This window comes from Betta splendens, chromosome 12 (genome assembly GCF_900634795.4).
Source record: "Betta splendens chromosome 12, fBetSpl5.4, whole genome shotgun sequence".
NCBI lineage: Eukaryota > Metazoa > Chordata > Actinopteri > Anabantiformes > Osphronemidae > Betta > Betta splendens.
The window spans coordinates 7,767,157-7,789,021 of record NC_040892.2 but is presented as its reverse complement, the minus strand read 5'-3'; the positions used below and the strand labels follow the sequence as shown (position 1 = coordinate 7,789,021).

Here is a 21,865-nt window from a genome sequence, read left to right as displayed (position 1 = left end):
GGCAGCTGCTGTTCTATACTTTAGTGTAAAACTCAGATAAACATCAGACTCAGACATGTCTAATGAGCTTCTACCGTTGATACTGTTGTAATACTTTATTCACTGGAGTAAATGATACTACTACTACTTGTGCTGGACCTCGTACAGTACATAGGGCAGCTACTGGTGGGCTGGTGGAGCTTCCGTAGTGTGAACGGAAGTAATCGGCAGAACTGTACACCAGTTCTATTCTTTCATCCTTCCCTAAAGAACATGATTGTAAGTTGGAGAATTAGCACTTGTTTGATAGACTGGTTGTGTTTTGATTGTGTATGATTTTATTGTCCTTTATTATCAGCATAGGGCTGATTGTTTTAAATCTAGTGAATATTTGCCATATGGGGACAGGGAACTTGCACTTCAGAATGCTCTTTTATCATTATAAAACAGGCCCTCTTTGGTTGTAAGTACGTAGAAAAGAAGCAGGTTTGTATTGTTTACTATAAACATCAGATTGTATTTTATAACTTTATTGAGTGAAGCAAAACATACTCACATACTTACAAATTACAGTGTTTTAGAGTTTCTATGTTTTAAAAAACAGTTATTTATATTTACACAAACGGAAAACAAAAACAATGTTACCAAAAACACATTTAAAACATATAAACACATTTAAAATGAATTTACTAAAAATAAAATAATTTATCCGCACAGATAGGATTGGATGCAGATTTATAATATGGACAATCATCACATTCAAGGCAAAAACTTACTTACAATAACATTGATATTAAAACTGTTAAACGTTTACAGTACCTTATGTTCAGTTTTAGTGTAACTTCAGGATTATAATGTTATATCATAATGTTCCTATCATTCCAAACATATTACTCTAGAGATAATTTCATGTGTAGGATTTTTGTAAACATAAACAAACTTAAGTAAAAATAAATCCACAGCTTTTATAAATATTCAGATGGTGAAAATCAACTTTCATAGCAACGGGTACAATACAGTTTTAGGATCTATTGTATTGCTTTTACAGTAGTAATTAAAAACATCTATGAATAAAGTGGTTTGACTGGGTATGACTTCATCCCCCCCTAAGACCTTGTTTCACTAAGAGATGTTCAGTCCATCTCACACAAAGTTACAGAGCCCCTTTTAAACCAGAACCCTGGAAACAGTGGCTTAGTAAATTTTACTTTGAATTCATGAATGAGAGTCGGCCTTTCGGATGAAATCTCGAGATATCTCAAAATACCACATTCCCAGTCTAGGAACACTCCTAGTTTTTGGCTACAAGGCTTTTGGAGAGGTTTCGAAGTGGTGCCATGAATGGCCTTGTATCCTTCCTTGGAACAGAGCAAACTCCAGGAATTCTCATTGCACCCTAGACCACCAGACCTGTCCCACCTTCTACCTACATCTTCATATGTCACTGCGATGCCAACTGTGCCTGCCCATTCCACCTCCCAGTAACAGATTCCATCCAGGCCCTCCTCACACTCACACAGCACCTGGGATCTTTTAAACCTGCTATCGTTTTCAGGCCGTGAGACTTTCTCATCCACCTTCTTTACGGTTTTCACTTTCCTGTTTCCTTCACACAGAACAAGCCTCTTGCCTGCTGTGTTTTCATCAAACACCAGCTTTGGAGCATCTGCCAAAAAATCAAATCAGTGTTTAGAACTTTATTTTATTTCATGCTTTTATTTATTTATATTTAAAAATAAGTTACCTGTCTGTTTGTTACTGTCCTGTCACTTTTGTTTGTGTTGTTGGTAGTGATTTTCAGTTCATGTCATCATGATAGCTTTTCCTACTGTACATGTGCATTGATTTTTCTGTTCAGTTTACACTCAAGTAATTTCTCCTGTTTTGTTCCTCTCTGTCTGTAGTTTGTGTGTATTCTATGTGTATCCTGTGCCTTGTGGGTCATGCATATGGGTTTTCTCCTATTGTCTGTTGGCCTGGCCTCAGCCTCTATTTTGTGCGGTCCTAGTTAAAGTGTCTTTATATATTTATTGTAGGGATTGTTTCAGTCTGTTGGCCTTAGTAGCCACCCTCTATGTGTACAATCACTGTTTTTGTAACACATAATGCATTGTGTACTGATAGACTGAGCAAAATAAATAAATAACAAAATAACTTACACTTCTTCAGGCCTGACTTTAACCGATGCTCTCCGCCACGTTCAAACCTGTGCAAAATAGATACGAGAGAGAGAGAGAAAAGAGTTTTACCAAACAAACCAATACAATACATGGAAGAATCATTATTTTTACTATCAGACAGGGAAAGAAAAGAATTGTGCATTTACTGTGAGGGTGAGGTTCCAAACTGATCACATAATCTATATTACTTTTGATAGTCATTCAATAAGAAAACCTGTGCGAAAATCCGTGCATAAATCATTTTTGCAAATGAATGACAAAAAAAGGTCAAAATGCTATTATTTAACTGAATGACAACAACTTAAACAAGTCTGAACAAATGCAGATCTTGACCTCTGGGTAAAAAATAGAATCTTTTGGTTGTGCGAGAAGGAGGCCTAAGCTTGGCTTAACTTGGGTAGGAGAACATCACAAACACATCTCTCTGTTACTTTAACTCCATACCTTAATATTACATTCACCTTTTTGGCTAATACATTTGAGCAAATACCTGTAATTACATAAAAATGTGTCAGCATTGCTGACAGCCCCAGGTGGTGTTAGAATCTGACACAGTATAAATAATATGCTGTTGTGATGCTCTTGTGACTAACTTGCCTGAAACCACTCAGTATGTTCAGATTAATGGCCAACTCTACATACAGTATATTGATTCTGGCCAATGTTACATGTTTTGCTTCTCATCTCTTTACTTTTTTTTATCTTTCTACATATACAAAAGCCTTGAACAGAGTCTACAGCTGAGCAGACACTGGTTCTACAGTCCAACATTTAACAAAAAACAAAGATGTAAATTTTGAGCAAATAAACACAGACCACAAATACATGGGCGTATTACATAGATATGTAGATATTTTTTAATGAGATATTCTGTTGCACAGCCCTACTACTCAAAATAACAAATATTTAGAAATGACATCACATTTTGATACCGTTTAAAAAAAACTATAAAAATTATAAATAATAATCCAGTATTAGATATATAATATTCTATAATTATTATAATTTTATTTGTATTTCAAAGAAAGAACTTGTCTTTTTAACATACCTCAGTTTCAAATTTGGAATGTCACAAAGCTCGTTGATCCCGATGTCTCCTGGGTGATTATATCTCAGATCCAGTTCTTTCAGGTGTGAGCTCCTGTTAGTCTTGAGAGCATCAGCCAGAGACAAACAGCCTTTCTCTGTCACCTGACAACCTGCCAGCCTGTAAACCGCCCACATGTTTAAGCACACTTATGTAAAAATAAAACTTTCTTATGTTCAAACATGACTTACTTGAGAATCTCCAGTTTGCAGTGTACGCTCTTTAAGCCATCAGCAAGAAACTTCACGCCTGAATCACACAGGTCATTATGACTCATGTCCAACTTTGTGAGATTTGAAGATGCAGACGTGAGGACTGAGGTATTTAGGCCTCTGCAGGATTCCTCTGAGAGTTCACACCAACTCAGCCTGTAAAGATATTTGTGTTTAAAAAACTATGCTATAATCTATTTGTAACATGGTTTTAATACCAATCTATATCTGTTATTGTCTCTGTACTATTTTGGCAATTTCTTTACATTTATTTTATTTTCTTTCGTTTACAGTTGAGCCTGAAATTATTCACACCCCTAGCAACTTCTTGACCTGAAGTTACTTACCTGTAGGCAAGGATGTTTTTTTTTTTTTTTTTTTTTACTGGAAATTACACACCTAATCACAATTACACCTAACTGCGGTAACAAGAATCTTGATTTAACCTGTAGAAAGAGTTTCAGTTTTAGGACCATGACTAGATTCTGTAACTGCAAAGCCCAAACAACAAATACTAAGGTGACTCACTCGCACTGGGGCGCTCCCCACTATCTGCCACTGAAGGTCCTCTTCTAAGTAGCATTTTGAGTGTAACTTCCTGCAAGTCTAGCTGTTAAGCTGTGACTTACTACAGTATTAATTAGGTTTAAATATTGAATTCTCCTGTTTCTTGAGATCTGGATGCTTTGGGCCTAACCTCCCCAACTACTTCTTATTTACCAATCATAAACATCCTCAAAATCGAGTGGTCTCTCGTGTTTCTGTTTGGTCTAAAATATGTTGATGATTTTTTGTTGTTGATGAAATGATTTTTTTACAGCTGCTGAATTTCCAAAATGAATGACATGCAAAAACATAGTCACATTTCTTACAGATGTGTACATACTTGTACATGTGTTTCCACATAACTGGGTAACTGGAATTTGTAGTTTGTATTTAAGTCCATCAGTGAGTTTTCTAACAACAACACATAGTAACAAATGTGTTGTTGTTAACACATAACACATAGTAAGATGACAAAAGTCACATCTACAACTGTGAATTAAATTAAAAATACTTACAAAGTGGTTTTAGAGACTTTAACCACTGGCAACATTCCCAGAAGAACTTTCTCTGACTTCAGATACTTTTTCAGATCAAACACATCCAGTTTCTCATCTGATGTCAGCAGAACAAAGGTCAGCGCTGACCACTGGGCAACAGAAAAGGTTTCAAATTCTTTTGTTTCTGACTGAAGGTAAGTCTTCACTTCTTTCACTAAAGAGTGGTCGTTGAGCTCATTCAAACAGTAGAGTAGGTTGAGATTTTTATCTGCATTGCTGTTCTCTTCCGTCAGCTTTTCTTTGATAAACTCTATTGTTTTCTTGATGTTTTTTTCTGTATTTTGTGTCTTTTTCTGTATATCCTGGAGTAGATTTTGATTCGTTTCCAAAGACAGGCCCAGCAGGAAGCGAAGAAACAGGTCCCAGTCCCCAGTTTCACAGCTTAGAGCCTTCTCTACTGCGGTCTTGTAGAAATCGGATGCAGGTAGGTCTGCATTTGTTGAGGCGGGTGTCGTAAGCAGGTTTTCACCTTTGCTGCAGAATGTGTATGATGCATGAAAAGCTGCCAGAAACTCTTGAATGCTCAAATGTGCAAAGCAAAATAATTTCTGTTGGTACAGACCACGACCTTCTCGTTTGATTTGAGTGAATAACCCAGAGAAGACTGCTGCATTTTCTATGTTAATACCACAGTCTGTGAGGTTTTCCTCAGTGAAGAGAAGATTCCCTTTTTGAAGTTCATCAAAAGCAAGTTTTGCCAAAGACAGGACTGTTTCCTTGTTCCTTGTATTCCAGCATGAATCTTTTTTAGAACCTTCATCTTGCTCGCCTCCACCATATTTAACATTAGCCTGTCTGCACTGCAGCAAAAGGAGGCTTATGTACATGTCAGTCAGGGACTTGGGCATCCCTTCATCTTGGTTTCGACTTATTAAGTCCTCTAGAACTTCTGAGGTGATCCAGCAGAAGACCGGGATGTGACACATAATGTAGAGGCTCCTTGATTTCTTCACATGTGCCAAGATTTTTTCTGCCAAGTCTTTATCAATGAATCTCTTCCTGAAGTACTCTTCTTTTTGTTCATCATTGAATCCTCGCACCTCTGTAACTCTGTCAATACGTTTAGCAGGGATGTTATTGGAGGCTGCAGGTCGGGACGTGATCCAGATTTGAGCTTCTGGAAGCAGGTGTCCTTGTATAAGATTTGTCAGAAGTACCTTCACTGACGCTTTTGCTCTCATATCTGTCACCTTTGTACAATCACCAAAGTCAATGTCCAGGCGACTTTCATCAAATCCATCTAAGACAATCAGAATTTTGTACTTCTTGTAGTCCTTTATTTCTGATCTTTCCATTGCTGGGAAAAACTGATGAATAACTTCCTCAAAACTATGCTCAGTATCTTTTCTCAAATTCAGCTCCCGTAGAGGAAGTGGAAATGTGTAATATATGCTTTCATTGGCCTTGCCCTCAGCCCAGTCCAACATGTACTTCATTGAAGCAAATGTTTTTCCAATGCCCGCCATCCCAATCGTTAGCACCGTTCGGATGGGTTCAGTTTCTCCAGGGGTAGTTTTAAAGATGTCGTGATATTTAATGAGTGTTTCTTCTCCTCCTTTAAACTTTGCATCTTGAACTTGTCTGGTTTCACTCTGACTGTTGACCTCCCCCCTCTCTCCCTCTATGATGTACAAATCTGTGAAGATGTCATTCAATAGAGCCGAGGTTTTCTGTTTATCAATGCCCTCAGATACCCGGGTGAACTGATCTCTCAGGTCAGATTTCAATTTCCTTTGACTTGCAATATCCGGTTTCTCTGTAAGAAAAAAGTTTTTTTTTTTAAATACATTTGAACAGATTGAAAACCACAGCAGACCCGGTCTATGAGAAACAATAGTTATGTTAAATGTAATTACATTTTATTGATAGTTGTTTTGATTGTTGCTTAATTCAAGAAAAGTTCTGTCCTTTTAAATTAAAATGATGCTCAGTTCAACAATATGGCTGTCAAAGCTGCACCTATTGTACTTATCCTTTGTTAAAGGCATTAATTCTGAATTTATGAGCTTACCTCGTATTTCTGTACTTCTCTGAACAACGTCAATGGGCAGTCGTTCAGCATCTGAAGGTCGGGATGTTATCCAGATCTTGGCAGGAGGAAGAAGGCTTCCTTTGATGAGTTCCATCAGTAGCACACTGACTGAGGCAGTCTCTCTGACGTCAGTTATTGTTTTACCATGGTTAAAATCTAGAGGGCTTTTATATTCATCCAGTCCATCCAAGAGAAATAGAAGTTTGAACTGTGCAAAGTCTGAAATTACAGATTTTTTTGTTTCCTCAAAACAGTCATTAAGAAGTCCCACCAGACTGGTGTTTCCTTTCATCAAACTAAGTTTGGAGAAGTTAAGTGGAAATATACATGTAAGTTCTTCATCTTTCTTTTGCGCGAAAGGAAGGTAAGAAGAAATGGTTTTAAGCAAATCAAAAACTGAACTCTTATTTTCAGCCCATTGTTTAGTTAACTTATTCATAAGGAAGGTTTTTCCAATATCAGCTTCTCCAGTGGTCAGAACAGTTCTGATGTTTTTTCCATCTGCATCTTTGAAAATGTCAGACACTGAATTGACAGTCTTCTTCTCAGTCTGTCCAGCGTTATCCTGATCATTGACTCCATCAGTTCTGTCTTCTCTCATGATGTGTTCTGTGTTTTTTTGGTTAGGATGATCTAAGTCTTCAACTTGAGTGTATTCTCTTTGAAATCTTGTCCTTAGGTCTGACACCAGCTTTTGTCGACGCTTTAAAGTCTCTGTTTAAACAGAATATGGCTGATATTAAAAGATATGACATATTTATGTATTTGTTAGAAAATATTGAATGTTTCTTTCTTACCTCGACATTCAGTTGTTTTCTGAATGAATTCAGAGGGTATTCTGTCAACACCTGAGGGCTGAGATATGATCCAGATATGGTCAGAGGGGAGCAATGTTCCCTTGATGAGGTTTGTTAGCAGAACATCCATTGAGGCGGCCTCATTCAGATCAGTCAGCTCTTTGTTGTTTTCAAAGTCAAGAGGAAGCTTCCATTGTTCCAAACCATCAAGGATAAAAGCTAATTTACACTTGCTGCTGTTCCACACTCCTTGTTGAAAACTGCTGAAGTAAGAATTAAGCAACTCCTCCATGCTGTGAACCTTTTCTGGATCTAGCTCGCTGAACATTAATGAAATAATCAAGTCTATGTTTCTGTTGGACCTTTCGTTTGCCCAGTCAACCATGAACTTCTTAACTTGAAAGGTTTTGCCAATACCAGCCACTCCTTTGGTCAGCACCGTCCGTACTGTTTGCTTTGAATGGGTAAATATGTCATTATACTTCACTACTTCATCCTTCTTGTCAATTTTGATCTCGTAGAGTTCAGTGTCAGTCTCTTTACTCAGGTCCTTATATTTGTCTAAGAGTTTGTTCTTCATGTGTTCTTTGAGTTTCCTTATGTCATCTTTCTCTGAATTGAAACAACAGAGACAAATTCACTACTTGTTTTTCTTGATTAAACAATATTTTAAATTCTAAAAATTAGAGAAAGATTTGCTTATGCTTTTTCACTTGCAAGGTAATTCTCAGTGAGAGCTCTTTAAAGTGCCATAGGAAGGCGGTACAACAACATGGAGCTTAACTCGTTATCTCTATAATCTTGTGCATGGTGTCAAATTCATCCATATAAAAACTAATAACAGTAGTAGTGCAAGTAAAAAATGTTTTCAACTTAGCTAAAAACACAGTAACTTACACAGTATAACATAAATTTCAACCAGTGTTATGAACTCGCTACTGTATGTCGATTTGTCATGTTAGAATTAATTATTTTCTTACCTCGACATTCTGTCACTCTGTGAATATATTCAGGTGGAATCTTGCCAACTCCTGAGGGACTAGAGATGATCCAGAGTTGAGCAGAGGGAAGCAGTGTTCCCTTGATGAGGTTGGTTAGCAGAACATCCATTGAGGTGGACTCATTCAGATCAGTCAGCTCTTCGTCAAAGTCAAGATGAAGCTCACATTGTTCCAAACCATAAAGGATAAAAGCTAATTTACACTTGTTATAAAAGGAGACTCCTGTTTTTTTATTATAGGACAAGCAGTGGTTGAGAAAGTCATCCATGCTTTGAGAATCCCTAATTGAATTCAGTTCCTTGAAGGTTAATAGCACTATCAAGTCAATGTCATTATTGGCCTGTTTATTTGCCCAGTCAAGCATAAAGTTCTTGGTTTGAATTTGTGTTTTACTAGTGCCAGACAAGTCCTTTGTAAGCACTGTTCTTATTTGCTTTTCCTTTGGCTTAAATATGTCATTGTATTGTGTTTGTACCAATTTCTGTTTGTCTTTTACATTTTTCTCTATTTCATAGATTTCTGTATCTGATTTAGGCAGTTTCTTGTCATATTTGCCCTTGATTTCCTTCCTTAGGCGTTCTGTGAGTTTCGTCTTGGCATCCTTTTCTAAAGTGAGATAAAAAAAATAGACATTAGACAGGGTAGGTAGGGGAGGCGGGGCCTCACCTCGCCTGACAAAATACCATAATACGAATACATAATAACATAAAATAGAAATCTATATCTGTCCACTGGACTGTTTTATAAATGTATTTCCTCTACATTTTTCAAAATTTCACAATTTTCACAAGTAAATCGCTGAATATGCGCATTTCCCGCCCTAAAATGGGGAGAAACGGGAGAAGAAGCATCGATGAGCCGAGCCTCAGCTCAGGGCTCCAGCTCCCGTTCTCGAGCCGTCATTCTATGGGTTAATATGTGGAGCGATTGCTCCCTGTTTCACAGACTGCCACCAACACAATGTAGATTTCTTCTTTACCGTCACTTTCTACAAGCTCATTAATGCGTTTATCAATGTGTGTGTGACACAATTACTTCCTTGATCGCGCAAACGGGCAAAGAACTCGAAATGAGGCAAGACAGGAAACAGCCTCTACGGAAGCCGACAGGTGCTTGGCTGCTACTGTCAGGCGATTCTCCGTTTTGTTTTGTCAGGCGCCTCTTCGTGCCAGTGACGTTGGAGAAGGAGGAGAATTATATAAGTCATCTTAAGACATTTTGAAACAAAAGCTCATAACTGATGGAAGACCAACGTGTGCAAAGTCAGAGATTATAGACTTTTTTGTTTCCTCAAAAAAATCATTAAGAAGTCCCACCAGACTGGTGTTCTCTTCCATCAAATTCAGTTCGGAGAAGTCAAGTCGAAATATAAGTTCTTTACCATCTTTTTGCCTAGTAACTTTATTTTTGACCCATCCAAGAAATGAACTATTACTTTCAGCCCATTGTTTTATGAACACATTCATTTGGAAGGTTTTTCCAATATCAGCTTCTCCAGTGGTCAGAACAGATCTGATTTTTTTTCCATTTGCATCTTTGAAAATGTCAGACACTTGTTTTACAGTCTTTTTCACAGGCTGTCTTTTAGTCTGAGCGTTGTCTCGATCAGTGATGTGTTCCCTTATGATGTGTTCCGTGTTTTCATGGTTAGGATGATCTGGGTCTTCAACTTGAGTGTATTCACTAAGAAATCTTGTCCTTAGGTCTGACACCAGCTTCTGTCTTCGCTTTAAAGTCTCTGTTTAAAAGGAACATGGCTAATATTAAAATATATGACATTGTATAAAAAGTAAATGACACATCGTATATAAAATATATGACATATATGACAGAATAATTCTTTCTTACCTCGACATTCAGTTGTTTTCTGAATGAATTCAGAGGGTATTCTGTCAACACCTGAGGGCTGAGAGATGATCCAGATATGGTCAGAGGGGAGCAATGTTCCCTTGATGAGGTTTGTTAGCAGAACATCCATTGAGGCGGCCTCATTCAGATCAGTCAGCTCTTTGTTGTTTTCAAAGTCAAGAGGAAGCTTGCATTGTTCCAAACCATCAAGGATAAAAGCTAATTTACACTTGCTGCTGCTGCTCCATAGTCCTTGTTGAACAGTGTTAAAGTAAGAATTAAGCAACTCTTCCATGCTCTGAACCTTTTCTGGATCTAGCTCGCTGAACGTTAATGAAACAATCAAGTGTATGTTTTTGTTGGAGTACCCGTTTACCCAGTCAAGCATGAACTTCTTAACTTGAAAGGTTTTGCCAATACCAGCCACTCCTTTGGTCAGCACCGTCCGTACTGTTTGCTTTGAATGGGTAAATATGTCATTATACTTCACTACTTCATCCTTCTTATTGATTTTGATTTCATAGAGTTCAGTTTCAGTTTCCTCTTTACTGAAGTCCTTATGCAGTTTGTTCTTCATGTGTTCTTTGAGTTTCCTTATGGCATCTTTCTCTGATTTGAGACAACAGAGACAAATTCATTATTTTTTTGCTTGATTAAACATTATTTGAAATTTTAACAATTTGAGAAAAAAAAGAAAATGTATGCTTTCCATTTAATATTTGGTGAGAACTTCTCAAAGTGCCTGGATCACACATTATTTAAAATTTTTATTTTAATTACAATATTTTTACAATGGATATCAAAACATTACTTAGTAGCTATTTTAATGCATAAAGATAAAAAGATTATCACTTGCCCCTTAATTCTCAGTGGGAGCTCTTTAAAGTGTGGTAAATACAGTAACATATATTTGTTATATGTATTATTCCTTATATTAAAGACAAAATATTAAACAAGAATAATGAGTTTGAAGTATCCAGAGTTATCCTTGCTCACTTACCTGAATCTCTGCTGGAGTTTACATTGTAATCTTCAGGCTTATCACTTTTCTGGTTTTTTGGGTCCGAGCTTCAACACAAAAAAAAACTGTCACTCACATTTTAGGTGAACATTGTGTTAAATCTTCTTTTTCTTTCTTTTTTCAGTTTTCACTGCACTGGTGTACTTTGTAGGAGATTCAATAGCATGAATAAGAACTGTTTTAGTCACATTTTCATTGTTGTTAATAATAGAACTTTGAACCACATTGGGGACATTAATCCCTGCATTTTTACCAAACCCCTGAGGGGAGCAGTGCAAGGTGTCTTACTCAGAGACACACTTGGTGCTCTGGTGGGCTTGAATATGTCACCTTTTGCTTCCCAAGCCAATGCTCTACCAACTGATTACAAAGAAAGTAATAGTAACTTCAATGAGTAACTTGAGTTCACAAAAGTATCTTGCTTTGATATTCCATGACTGAAGTTGAGAGGGTCATCCTTAGACCTCTTCGAAACCTCCCTGGATGCTGGAATGTTGCTGTCTTTACTTTTGCTGTTGTTTTTACTGTTTTTGCTTAACATTTTTTGCCTAAATGAGCAGTCTGATGGACTACAGTTTCAGTTACATTTTTTAATTTACTTTTTGTTTTTTCAAATTTGAGTTACGATACTAACATAAAACGGTTACCTTGCAGGTTCTTTACTGTGTGAAGGGTCGCCAATGGGCTGGTCACTTTCCATGGAAACATTACTGGCTGCTGGAAAGTCTGGACAGCTCTCACTTTGAGAACTTCAAAACAAATTCAATTTTTTTTGTTTTTAATTAACTTTTTCTATACATGTATGTGAATGTGGGATGCACATGTATGTACATGTGGGAACATTACAAATCTATCTTACATTGGAGGTTCTTTACTGAGAGGGTCATCCTTGGACTGGTCACTTTGCAAGGAAACATCACTGGCTGCTGAAGGGGCTGGCCTCATTTTCCCTAAAGAACTTTAAAAACACATTTAAATAAACAATTTTTACAGGTTTTGATTTTTATTCTGCCTCCAACCTTCTCTGTATCTGATTAAGAACATTACAAATTCATCTTACGTTGGAGGTACTTTACTGAAATTGAGAGGGTCATCCTTGGACCGGTCACTTTGCAAGGAAACATCACTGGCTGCTGAAGAGACTGGCCTCATTTTCCCTAATGAACTTTAAAAACACATTTAAATAAACAATTTTTACAGGTTTTTAATTTATTCTGCCTCCATCCTTTCTGTATCTCATTAGGAACATTACAAATTCATCTTACGTTGGAGGTACTTTACTGAAATTGAGAGGGTCATCCTTGGACCGGTCACTTTGCAAGGAAACATCACTGGCTGCTGAAGAGACTGGCCTCATTTTTCCTAAAGAACTTTAAAAACACATTTAAATAAACAATTTTTACAGGTTTTTAATTTATTCTGCCTCCATCCTTTCTGTATCTCATTAGGAACATTACAAATTCATCTTACGTTGGAGGTACTTTACTGAAATTGAGAGGGTCATCCTTGGACCGGTCACTTTGCAAGGAAACATCACTGGCTGCTGAAGAGGCTGGCCTCATTTTCCCTAAAGAACTTTAAAAACACATTTAAATAAACAATTTTTACAGGTTTTTAATTTATTCTGCCTCCATCCTTTCTGTATCTCATTAGGAACATTACAAATTTATCTTACGTTGGAGGTACTTTACTGAAATTGAGAGGGTCATCCTTGGACCGGTCACTTTGCAAGGAAACATCACTGGCTGCTGAAGAGACCGGCCTTTTTCTCCTTAAAGAGCTTTAAAACAAATTAAAAAATAAAGATAAACTATGTTAAATCATAAATTATGTTAGACAACTGCTAAATGCTAAAGCTCTAACACAATCAAAGCTCTCCACCTCATTACTTTTGAGCAAGAAGTGGGAAGGTACATAAAGTATGGGTGGGAATGAAATTGCTGCAGAAACAATGTGATTAAGGTCTGTTTACTGTTTTGGTTCAAGAAAACTTCAGAAGTCAGATATCACTCCTTTGAAATGACTCTTCTCACCTAAATAAAAATCTAAAATATACTTTTAATTGTGTTGAATGTTTTAAATAATAAACAAGTCCCACTAAGGTTTGGTTAACCCCATCCGTCCATCTTCCATACCGCTTAATCCCATATGCGGGGTCGCAGGGTGCTGGAGCCTATCCCAGCTGGCTTTGGGCGAGAGGCAGGGAGACACACAACCATTCACACACACACTCACACCTACGGGTAATGGAGAGAGGCCAATCAACCTAATGCACGTCTTTGGACTGTGGGAGGAACTCCACACAGAAAGGCACCCGGGCCGCCTCCGGGAATCGAACCCCAAACCTTCTCGCTGTGAGGGGTTTGATTAACCTTTAAAGATTTTTATGCAGTACACAGTCATTGCCAAAAACTACAGCTGAAGATAAAGACAATATAATCCAATGGTTTAAGGTTTTGTCTACTGATTAAGCTTTGCTTTTAAAAATATGATTGTCATGAGTTTGTATGATTCAAATTTACTATGATACACATTTACTATATTCTTCTGCTAAGGTTTTCTTAAACTGAGTTAAACAAGAAAGCTCTACTCACTCATTAGATGACGTGGCCATGGCCACTTCCTCAGATGTGTTGGCTTCAGAGCCAGTCTTTATTATCATTATTTTCCCTCCCTAATCCAGTACAGTGATGTGACGTCAGGGTAGGCTGGGGGGTCAGGGCTTCACCTCGCCTTGCAAAATACCATAATATGAATATACAATCAAAATAAAATAAATAAAACATAAAATAGATCCTTCGTCTGTCCACTGATGTGCAGTTATAGACGTATTTCCTCTACATTCTCAACAATTATTAACAATTTCTGGAGTGCAAATCGCTGAATGTGTGTATTTCCGGCCCATTTAATATGGGTATAAATTGGTTAATTTGTGGAGCGATCCTTTTCTGTTTCACAGTTTGTCACCAACATAATTCGGAATTTTAGTCTAAAAGCTGATAACTGATGGAGACCAAGACCAACGCTGGAGCTTACAGGTTTAAAGGTTGGCTTCAAACTACAAGACAGAAGACAACTCCTTTTAAATGGACTGGTGCACCTGAAAAGACTGGCTGTGAGGCTCTGCTGCCACAAACCTCCTTTACTGTCTTTCTAACTTATTGTTTTTTAAATCTGTGATAACATCTGTCATGGACATTAGACTTTGTTGTCCAAGAACACAGTTGGAGTTATGGAACACATAAGACAGGAGTTTGACACGTTATGTGTGGTATAAGCAGAAATCCCCCACACTTGACCTGACAGATAGTCGAAGTAAACAGTCAGTCAGAGATGAGAGGAAAATAATGTTTTATACTTTCTGGATGTCCTTGTTCAAATGAGAGCCAGGTTTGACCAGCGGTGAGCTCGCTTTCATTGATTTGCTTTACTGTAGCAAATTTAATGAAACATTTTGATTACTCCAAAGCCTGTCAAGATATGCAAGATTTTTTGACTTTGTCAGACTAAAGGCTCATCTCATCGAACCGTACAGCTCACAAACAAACGTTCAAGTGAAGGTTTATTTAACTCAATTTAATTCAGTTGTAGAATGGGAGGCAGAACTTTTAGCTACCAAGCTCTTCTCCTGTGGAATCAGCTCCCTGTTCAGGTTCGAGAAGCTGACAGACTCTCCACCAGGCTTAAAACCTTCCCCTTTTGATAAAGCTTATAGTTAAAGATGGTTCAGGTCACTGGCAATGATTGTTAGTCACAGGAACCAATAGACATAGACTGCTGGACATAATTTATACACTGAGCTCCTCTGTTTCCTTCTACCTGTTCTGTCCAATAACCTCCCATCATTGTTCTATGTTCAACTAACCTTGTTTCTTTCTCTCCAGTAGTTGTGCTTCTTTTGCTTTCTCTCTCCCTCCCCCACTCTGTCCTCACCTACAGGTATCACTAAAGAGCTCACTCAGAGCTACGTGTCTGTGATGGGCTGCTGCGGGTTCAACCATCCTGCCTGTGCTCTGTTGCTTTTCTTTCTGCTTTTCTTTCTGCTTTTCTCTCTCTCTCTCCCCTTACCCCATCCGGTCAAGGCAGATGGCCGCCCACATTCAGCCTGGTTCTGCTGGGAGTTTTTCCTGTCCACTGATGCTGTTAAATTGTAATTATAACAAATAAAGGCTTGTTTTGTGTGGGATTTGTTGGGTTCAGTTATGTAAGGACTTAAACCTTACCTTGTAAAGTGCCTTGACATAACTTGTTGTGATTTGTATACTATATAAATAAATCTGATCTGAATTGAACTGAAACAGTAAGGAACGCATGTAAATCTCCTCGACATCTTCCCAGCTTTTTGGCCAAGGAGCCAGACTGTTACAGAGGCGACAAACTTGCTCCCTCCAGCTCTCACTAACATCCTGACTGTGGAGAGGTCATTCTTACTATTGAAAAGACTAAAAAAAACCATACAGTTGGCATAGGACAGACGACTTTCCTCCTTGGCAATCAGTCCATTGAGGCAGAGAGACTTGAAATTAAAAGAAAAGAGGGAGGACTTTCATAATAAGGTTACAAAGCTTTTCGTAAAAAAGGACAGACACATGGACTACATTTACAAATAAAAGTAAGACCACAAATGGTTTTCAATTTTCTAATAAATAACTGGATGAGACCAAGTAGAAAAACAAAGCAATATTTTGTTTAAAATGAGTATGAATTGTGAAAAACTCAAGGAGGGTACAGATGAAATGAATGAAATCTTCTTCCTAGACCAAATATGTTCCGATGAGTCACGAAGACATGTTAAGATACTGTATGAAATGTGACCAGCCGTCAATAAGCATTTTAGTTAGTTAAATAGTGAACATTAAGATACTCATTCCAGTACTTATATTGAAAGTCTTACTCCGGAGAAGTCAGTACCTCAACAGCCATGAACCTCACTGCATGTCACTGATCAAGTAGTTGTTCCTGCTTCTTTAAATAAAAAGTCAGTGTTCCAGTGCCTACTTCACTCTACTGTACTCTATTGTACTCTATTGTACGCTACTGTACACCAGCATGGCTCTAGCAAAGTCTCTTTGCTCAAGTCTCACTTTGATATAAAGAGTTACAACTAATTACAAAGCATGTTTCCTGTCAAAACAGTAAACTGTCTCTTGATAGAGTGGAACTCCCCTAAATAATAAAACTCTTTTTACACAAGGACAGTGTCAGTGGTTAAACATTAACATGTTGTACTGCAGAATGAACAGCTTGACCGAGATGTACTAAGACACATCTTTTTTGGCGGCCTCACCTACCGTATATACCCTGTATGATTAACAGAGGTAGTAAGCAAGACAGACAATGTGCATCTATATTTAAAAAAAAGATAAGTCCTCTACTTTCAGAACTACAACTAAGCTTTATGCAGAAAATGACACAAAAGTTGCTATCACATAGAAAAAGGTAACAGTTTTTAAAAAGAGCACATTTTCAGACATCAGACAAACCACATTTTCCGGTATGAGGATGTGCATTTTGTGTTAAAGCATATACCATTTATTGTGGCATATCCTGTAAACAGCTCTTTCTAAATCTAAACAAATAAACAAGCAAGGTAACTAGATGCAGATCAGTCTTACCAGTAGAGCCGAAGCTAAAATCATTAGATCACATGCAACTGACACAGACATTATGGAGCACGTTACTGACAACTGTTTCCTCTTACTGTCACAATGAACAACTACACTTTCGCTCTAGTTTTAACTCCGCCTTCTCCCGGCAGTGCCTTCAGTTATGTGCTCTCTCTCTTTCTCGCCATACCCATTCCTTTACTTTTTAAGGGATCTTAAAGGAATAGTTCTGAAAAGCAAGTTATATTATACAAATTGTACATTTTATTAGCCAAACTGTGCAAAAGCGTTGATGGTCTATGTCCAGATAAAACAGGAAAAAACGACAGCATTGTGTGTTGTGGCTGAAAACGATCTTATCCTACAACACCCAGAATGCATTGCGCTCTGACATTTTAAATTCACATTGTACATAGTTTTTACTCATGTAAGTGATGATGTGAATGTGCTTGGCCACCTAAATTTAGATTTGAAAGTTATAATAAACATATTTTTATTGCATGTTACCATTGTTGCTCTGTGAATCCAAATAAAAGGCAAAGTCCCCTCACTCACGATTTTCTAGACTTGTGTGGTTTAACCAAAAGAACACCAGGTGGCGCCATTCAGCTAAAAACTGAGCCAAACAAGGATTTCCTTGGTACATAAACATGAATGTTCCAACAACAAATCAACAAATCAGAGGAAGGAAGTGGATGATAAATTTAAATTTATTATTTTTTTCTATTTAAATGACCTAAAACCCATTTTCAGTATATGTGTATGGTAGTGTCAGTTTAGTGATGTTACAGATTAATGCAATATTATAATTAAACTATAAAAATAGGATACACTGTACCGGGTCTATCTTAAAATCCCCCCATGTCATTCATTTAATTGCGATTATCGGTATTAAACCAGGGGCAGATCAAAACTACTCTAACTTGCTTAATCTGTTACCAAATAAACTCAAAACATCGTAAGATTTTTGAAAGTTTGTGACAAGAAACGTTATTTAATTTTTTTTCCCCAACAGATGACGTGAAAATTTGAGATTTCATCATATTAACGGAGTAGTCGAAATAAGCGACAATTTTTAAAAGCCTTTGAAAATAAAAACAGTTTGGTAGAACCTGTGAATTGTGAGACACTATTTTCTGCATGTCAAGTGGAAAAGCTTTTATTTCCGACATTTATGCGAGCGCTTGAAAGCAGCGCGGGGCCTGTCGCTTCAGGCGCTTCTGTATTTTGCGGTGTCGTTGTCTACGTCTCGTCACTGCGGTCAAGTGAGCCGTCGTTCGTTCATCCGTCGTTCAGCCAGCCGCGCTTCAGAAACGTCTTGCGCCCGTATTACACGCTTTACAGCAGAGCACAAAACACGCTCGTCGCGACTTCCTCTTTTCATAGCGACACGTCTGGTCTGTTCAAAATATTGAAAAATACGAAACAAAATATTGCATATATAGAAAAACTGTCGCCTAATAAAGATCTGTATACTTTTACTGTAAAATTAAGCATTTATTAGTATTTAAAACTACCATGTCATACTGTGAAATTTTTATAATTAATAACTTAACTTTGGTGCATAGTTCCAGGCCCAGACCACTTTCCCCTTGTTCTACTAGATGTGTACTATCACCACACAAAGATCTGTATATTTTTACTGTATAGTTTTGGATTTATTAGTATTCAAAACTACCATGTCATACTGTAATACAGTCAACTTTGATCATTAATAACTTGACTTTGATGCATAGTTCCAGGCTCAGACCACTTTCCCCTTGTTCTACTAGAACTGTACTATCACCACACAAAGATTCGTGTATTTTTACTGTATAGTTTAGGATTTATTAGTATTCAAAACTACCAGTTCATACTGTAACTGTATGGGCCGTATAGTCAACTTTAATGATCAATAACTTGACTTTGGTGCATAGTTCCAGGCTCAGACCACTTTCCTCTTGTTCTACTAGAGGTGTACTATTACCCCACAAAGATCTGTATATTTTTACTGTATAGTTTTGGATTTATTAGTATTCAAAACTACCAGTTCATACTGTAACTGTATAGGCCGTATAGTCAACTTTAATGATCAATAACTTGACTTTGGTGCATAGTTCCAGGCCCAGACCACTTTCTCCTATTTCTGCTAGATGTGTACTATCATCACACAAAGATTCGTGTATTTTTACTGTATAGTTTAGGATTTATTAGTATTCAAAACTACCAAGTCATACTGTAACTGTATGGGCCGTATAGTCAACTTTAATCGTTAATAACTAGACTTTGGTGCATAGTTCCAGGCCCAGACCACTTTCCCCTTGTTCTACTAGATGTGTACTATCACCCCACAAAAATTCATGTATTTTTACTGTATAGTTTAGGATTTAGCAGTACTTGAAAGTACTATGTCATACTGTAATACAGTCAACTTTAATCATTAATAACTTGACTTTGGTGCATAGTTCCAGGCTTAGACCACTTTCTCCTTATTCTACTAGTGATGTGCTATCACCACACAAAAATTCATGTATTTTTACTGTATAGTTTAGGATTTTGCAATACTTGAAAGTACTATGTCATACTGTAATACAGTCAACTTTGATAATCAATAACTTGACTTTGGTGCATAGTTCCAGGCCCAGACCACTTTCCCCTTGTTCTACTAGATGTGTACTATCACCACACAAAAATTCATGTATTTTTACAGTATAGTTTAGGATTTAGCAGTACTTGAAAGTACTATGTCATACTGTAATACAGTCAACTTTGATGATCAATAACTTGACTTTGGTGCATAGTTCCACGCTCAGACCACATTCCCCATGATCTACTAGAGATGTACTATCACCCCACAAAGATCTGTGTACTTTTACTGTATAGTTTAGGATTTTAGTAGTACCATGTTATGCTGAAATATGGCCCTTACAGTCAAGCATAAAACCAATAAGTACTGCACTACAAACAGTGTAGTGTGTAACTTTCTTTTTTATTGTTTTAAGTCTGTATTGTGAAGAGAGAATAATTGCATTAAATCTAATCCTGAATATTTGGTTATATACATTTTGTATTTACATTTTAGTGTTCAAAACTAGATATTACAATGTGTAAGAACAGAGACGGCAATAACTTTGATAAAACAAACTCCAGACATGGGAAATGGTTTAATGAGAACAAATAACGATTTCAGTATCCATCCATTTTCAACCGCTTTTTCTGGGGGCGGGTCGCGGGGGCAACAGTCTAAGCAAACTCCAAACTTCCCTCTCTCCGGACACTTCCTCCACTTCAGCCCAGCCCAGGACCTGTTTGCCTTGGGAGACCCTACCAGGGGCATTTAGCCCCCGACAACATAGCTCCCGGGGTCATTCAGGCACACAAACTCCTCCACCACGTTAATGTATGTTTCACACATAAATATTCAGTTTTTGACTGTTCAATGACTTTATATTAAACATTAAACATTTAGTTTCAATATTAAAAGTCACACTTTGGAGTCCTAACAGATGGTAATAAAAGGATTTAATGTGTGTGTGCTTAGCCTCACTCACAGTTTTTTATATGAAAAGTGACATAATCTGGGCCTGGCATTATGCACTAAAGTCAAGTTATTCATCATCATAGTTGAATATAAGGCCCATAGAGTATTACAGTATGACCTGGAAGTTTTGAATACTAATAAATCCAAAACTATACAGTAAAAATACACAAATCTTTGTGTGGTGATAGTACATCTCTAGTAGATCAGGGGGAATGTGGTCTGAGCCTGGAACTATGCACCAAAGTCAAGTTATTGATCATTAGAGTTGACTGTATTACAGTATGACATGGTAGTTTTGAATACTAATAAATTCAAAACTATACAGTAAAAATACATGAATTTTTGTGGGGTGATAATACACCTCTAGTAGAACAAGGGGAACGTGGTCTGGGCCTGGAACTATGCACCAAAGTCTAGTTATTAACGATTAAAGTTGACTATACGGCCTATACAGTTACAGTATGACTTGGTAGTTTTGAATACTAATAAATCCTAAACTATACAGTAAAAATACACGAATCTTTGTGTGATGATAGTACACATCTAGCAGAAATAGGAGAAAGTGGTCTGGGCCTGGAACTATGCACCAAAGTCAAGTTATTGATCATTAAAGTTGACTATACGGCCTATACAGTTACAGTATGAACTGGTAGTTTTGAATACTAATAAATCCAAAACTATACAGTAAAAATATACAGATCTTTGTGGGGTAATAGTACACCTCTAGTAGAACAAGAGGAAAGTGGTCTGAGCCTGGAACTATGCACCAAAGTCAAGTTATTGATCATTAAAGTTGACTATACGGCCCATACAGTTACAGTATGAACTGGTAGTTTTGAATACTAATAAATCCTAAACTATACAGTAAAAATACACGAATCTTTGTGTGGTGATAGTACAGTTCTAGTAGAACAAGGGGAAAGTGGTCTGAGCCTGGAACTATGCACCAAAGTCAAGTTATTAATGATCAAAGTTGACTGTATTACAGTATGACATGGTAGTTTTGAATACTAATAAATCCAAAACTATACAGTAAAAATACAAGAATCTTTGTGTGGTGATAGTACACCTCTAGTAGAACAAGAGGAAAGTGGTCTGAGCCTGGAACTATGCACCAAAGTTAAGTTATTAATTATAAAAGTTTCACAGTATGACATGGTAGTTTTAAATACTAATAAATGCTTAATTTTACAGTAAAAGTACACAGATCTTTATTAGGCGACAGTTTTTCTATATATGCAATATTTTGTTTCGTATTTTTCAATATTTTGAACAGACCAGACGTGTCGCTATGAAAAGAGGAAGTCGCGACGAGCGTGTTTTGTGCTCTGCTGTAAAGCGCGTAATACGGGCGCAAGACGTTTCTGAAGCGCGGCTGGCTGAACGACGGATGAACGAACGACGGCTCACTTGACCGCAGTTTTTGACTCGTCGTACTGACTAGAATCGCTTCTGCTCGTCGGCACTGCTCATTCCGAG

At 37.3% G+C, this 21,865-nt stretch overlaps 2 protein-coding genes across 2 annotated transcripts; both read right to left on the bottom strand.

Annotated features, from left to right (window-relative positions):
* Positions 1-488: 488 nt before the first annotated feature.
* Positions 489-9,022, bottom strand: LOC114867282 (uncharacterized). Its single transcript, XM_029169840.3, has 8 exons — positions 8,371-9,022; positions 7,391-8,002; positions 6,573-7,307; positions 4,520-6,317; positions 3,438-3,614; positions 3,208-3,366; positions 2,139-2,185; positions 489-1,645 (listed from the first exon to the last, which is right to left on the bottom strand). Exons 1-8 carry the CDS (start codon positions 8,753-8,755, stop codon positions 1,113-1,115), a joined length of 4,446 nt encoding a protein of 1,481 aa, XP_029025673.1. The 5' UTR covers positions 8,756-9,022; the 3' UTR covers positions 489-1,112.
* Positions 9,023-9,599: 577 nt separating this feature from the next.
* Positions 9,600-21,850, bottom strand: LOC114867396 (uncharacterized). Its single transcript, XM_029170030.3, has 11 exons — positions 16,876-21,850; positions 13,855-13,993; positions 12,936-13,040; positions 12,731-12,835; positions 12,526-12,630; positions 12,321-12,425; positions 12,120-12,218; positions 11,908-12,009; positions 11,240-11,307; positions 10,240-10,848; positions 9,600-10,129 (listed from the first exon to the last, which is right to left on the bottom strand). Exons 2-11 carry the CDS (start codon positions 13,920-13,922, stop codon positions 9,600-9,602), a joined length of 1,896 nt encoding a protein of 631 aa, XP_029025863.3. The 5' UTR covers positions 13,923-13,993; positions 16,876-21,850.
* Positions 21,851-21,865: the final 15 nt, after the last annotated feature.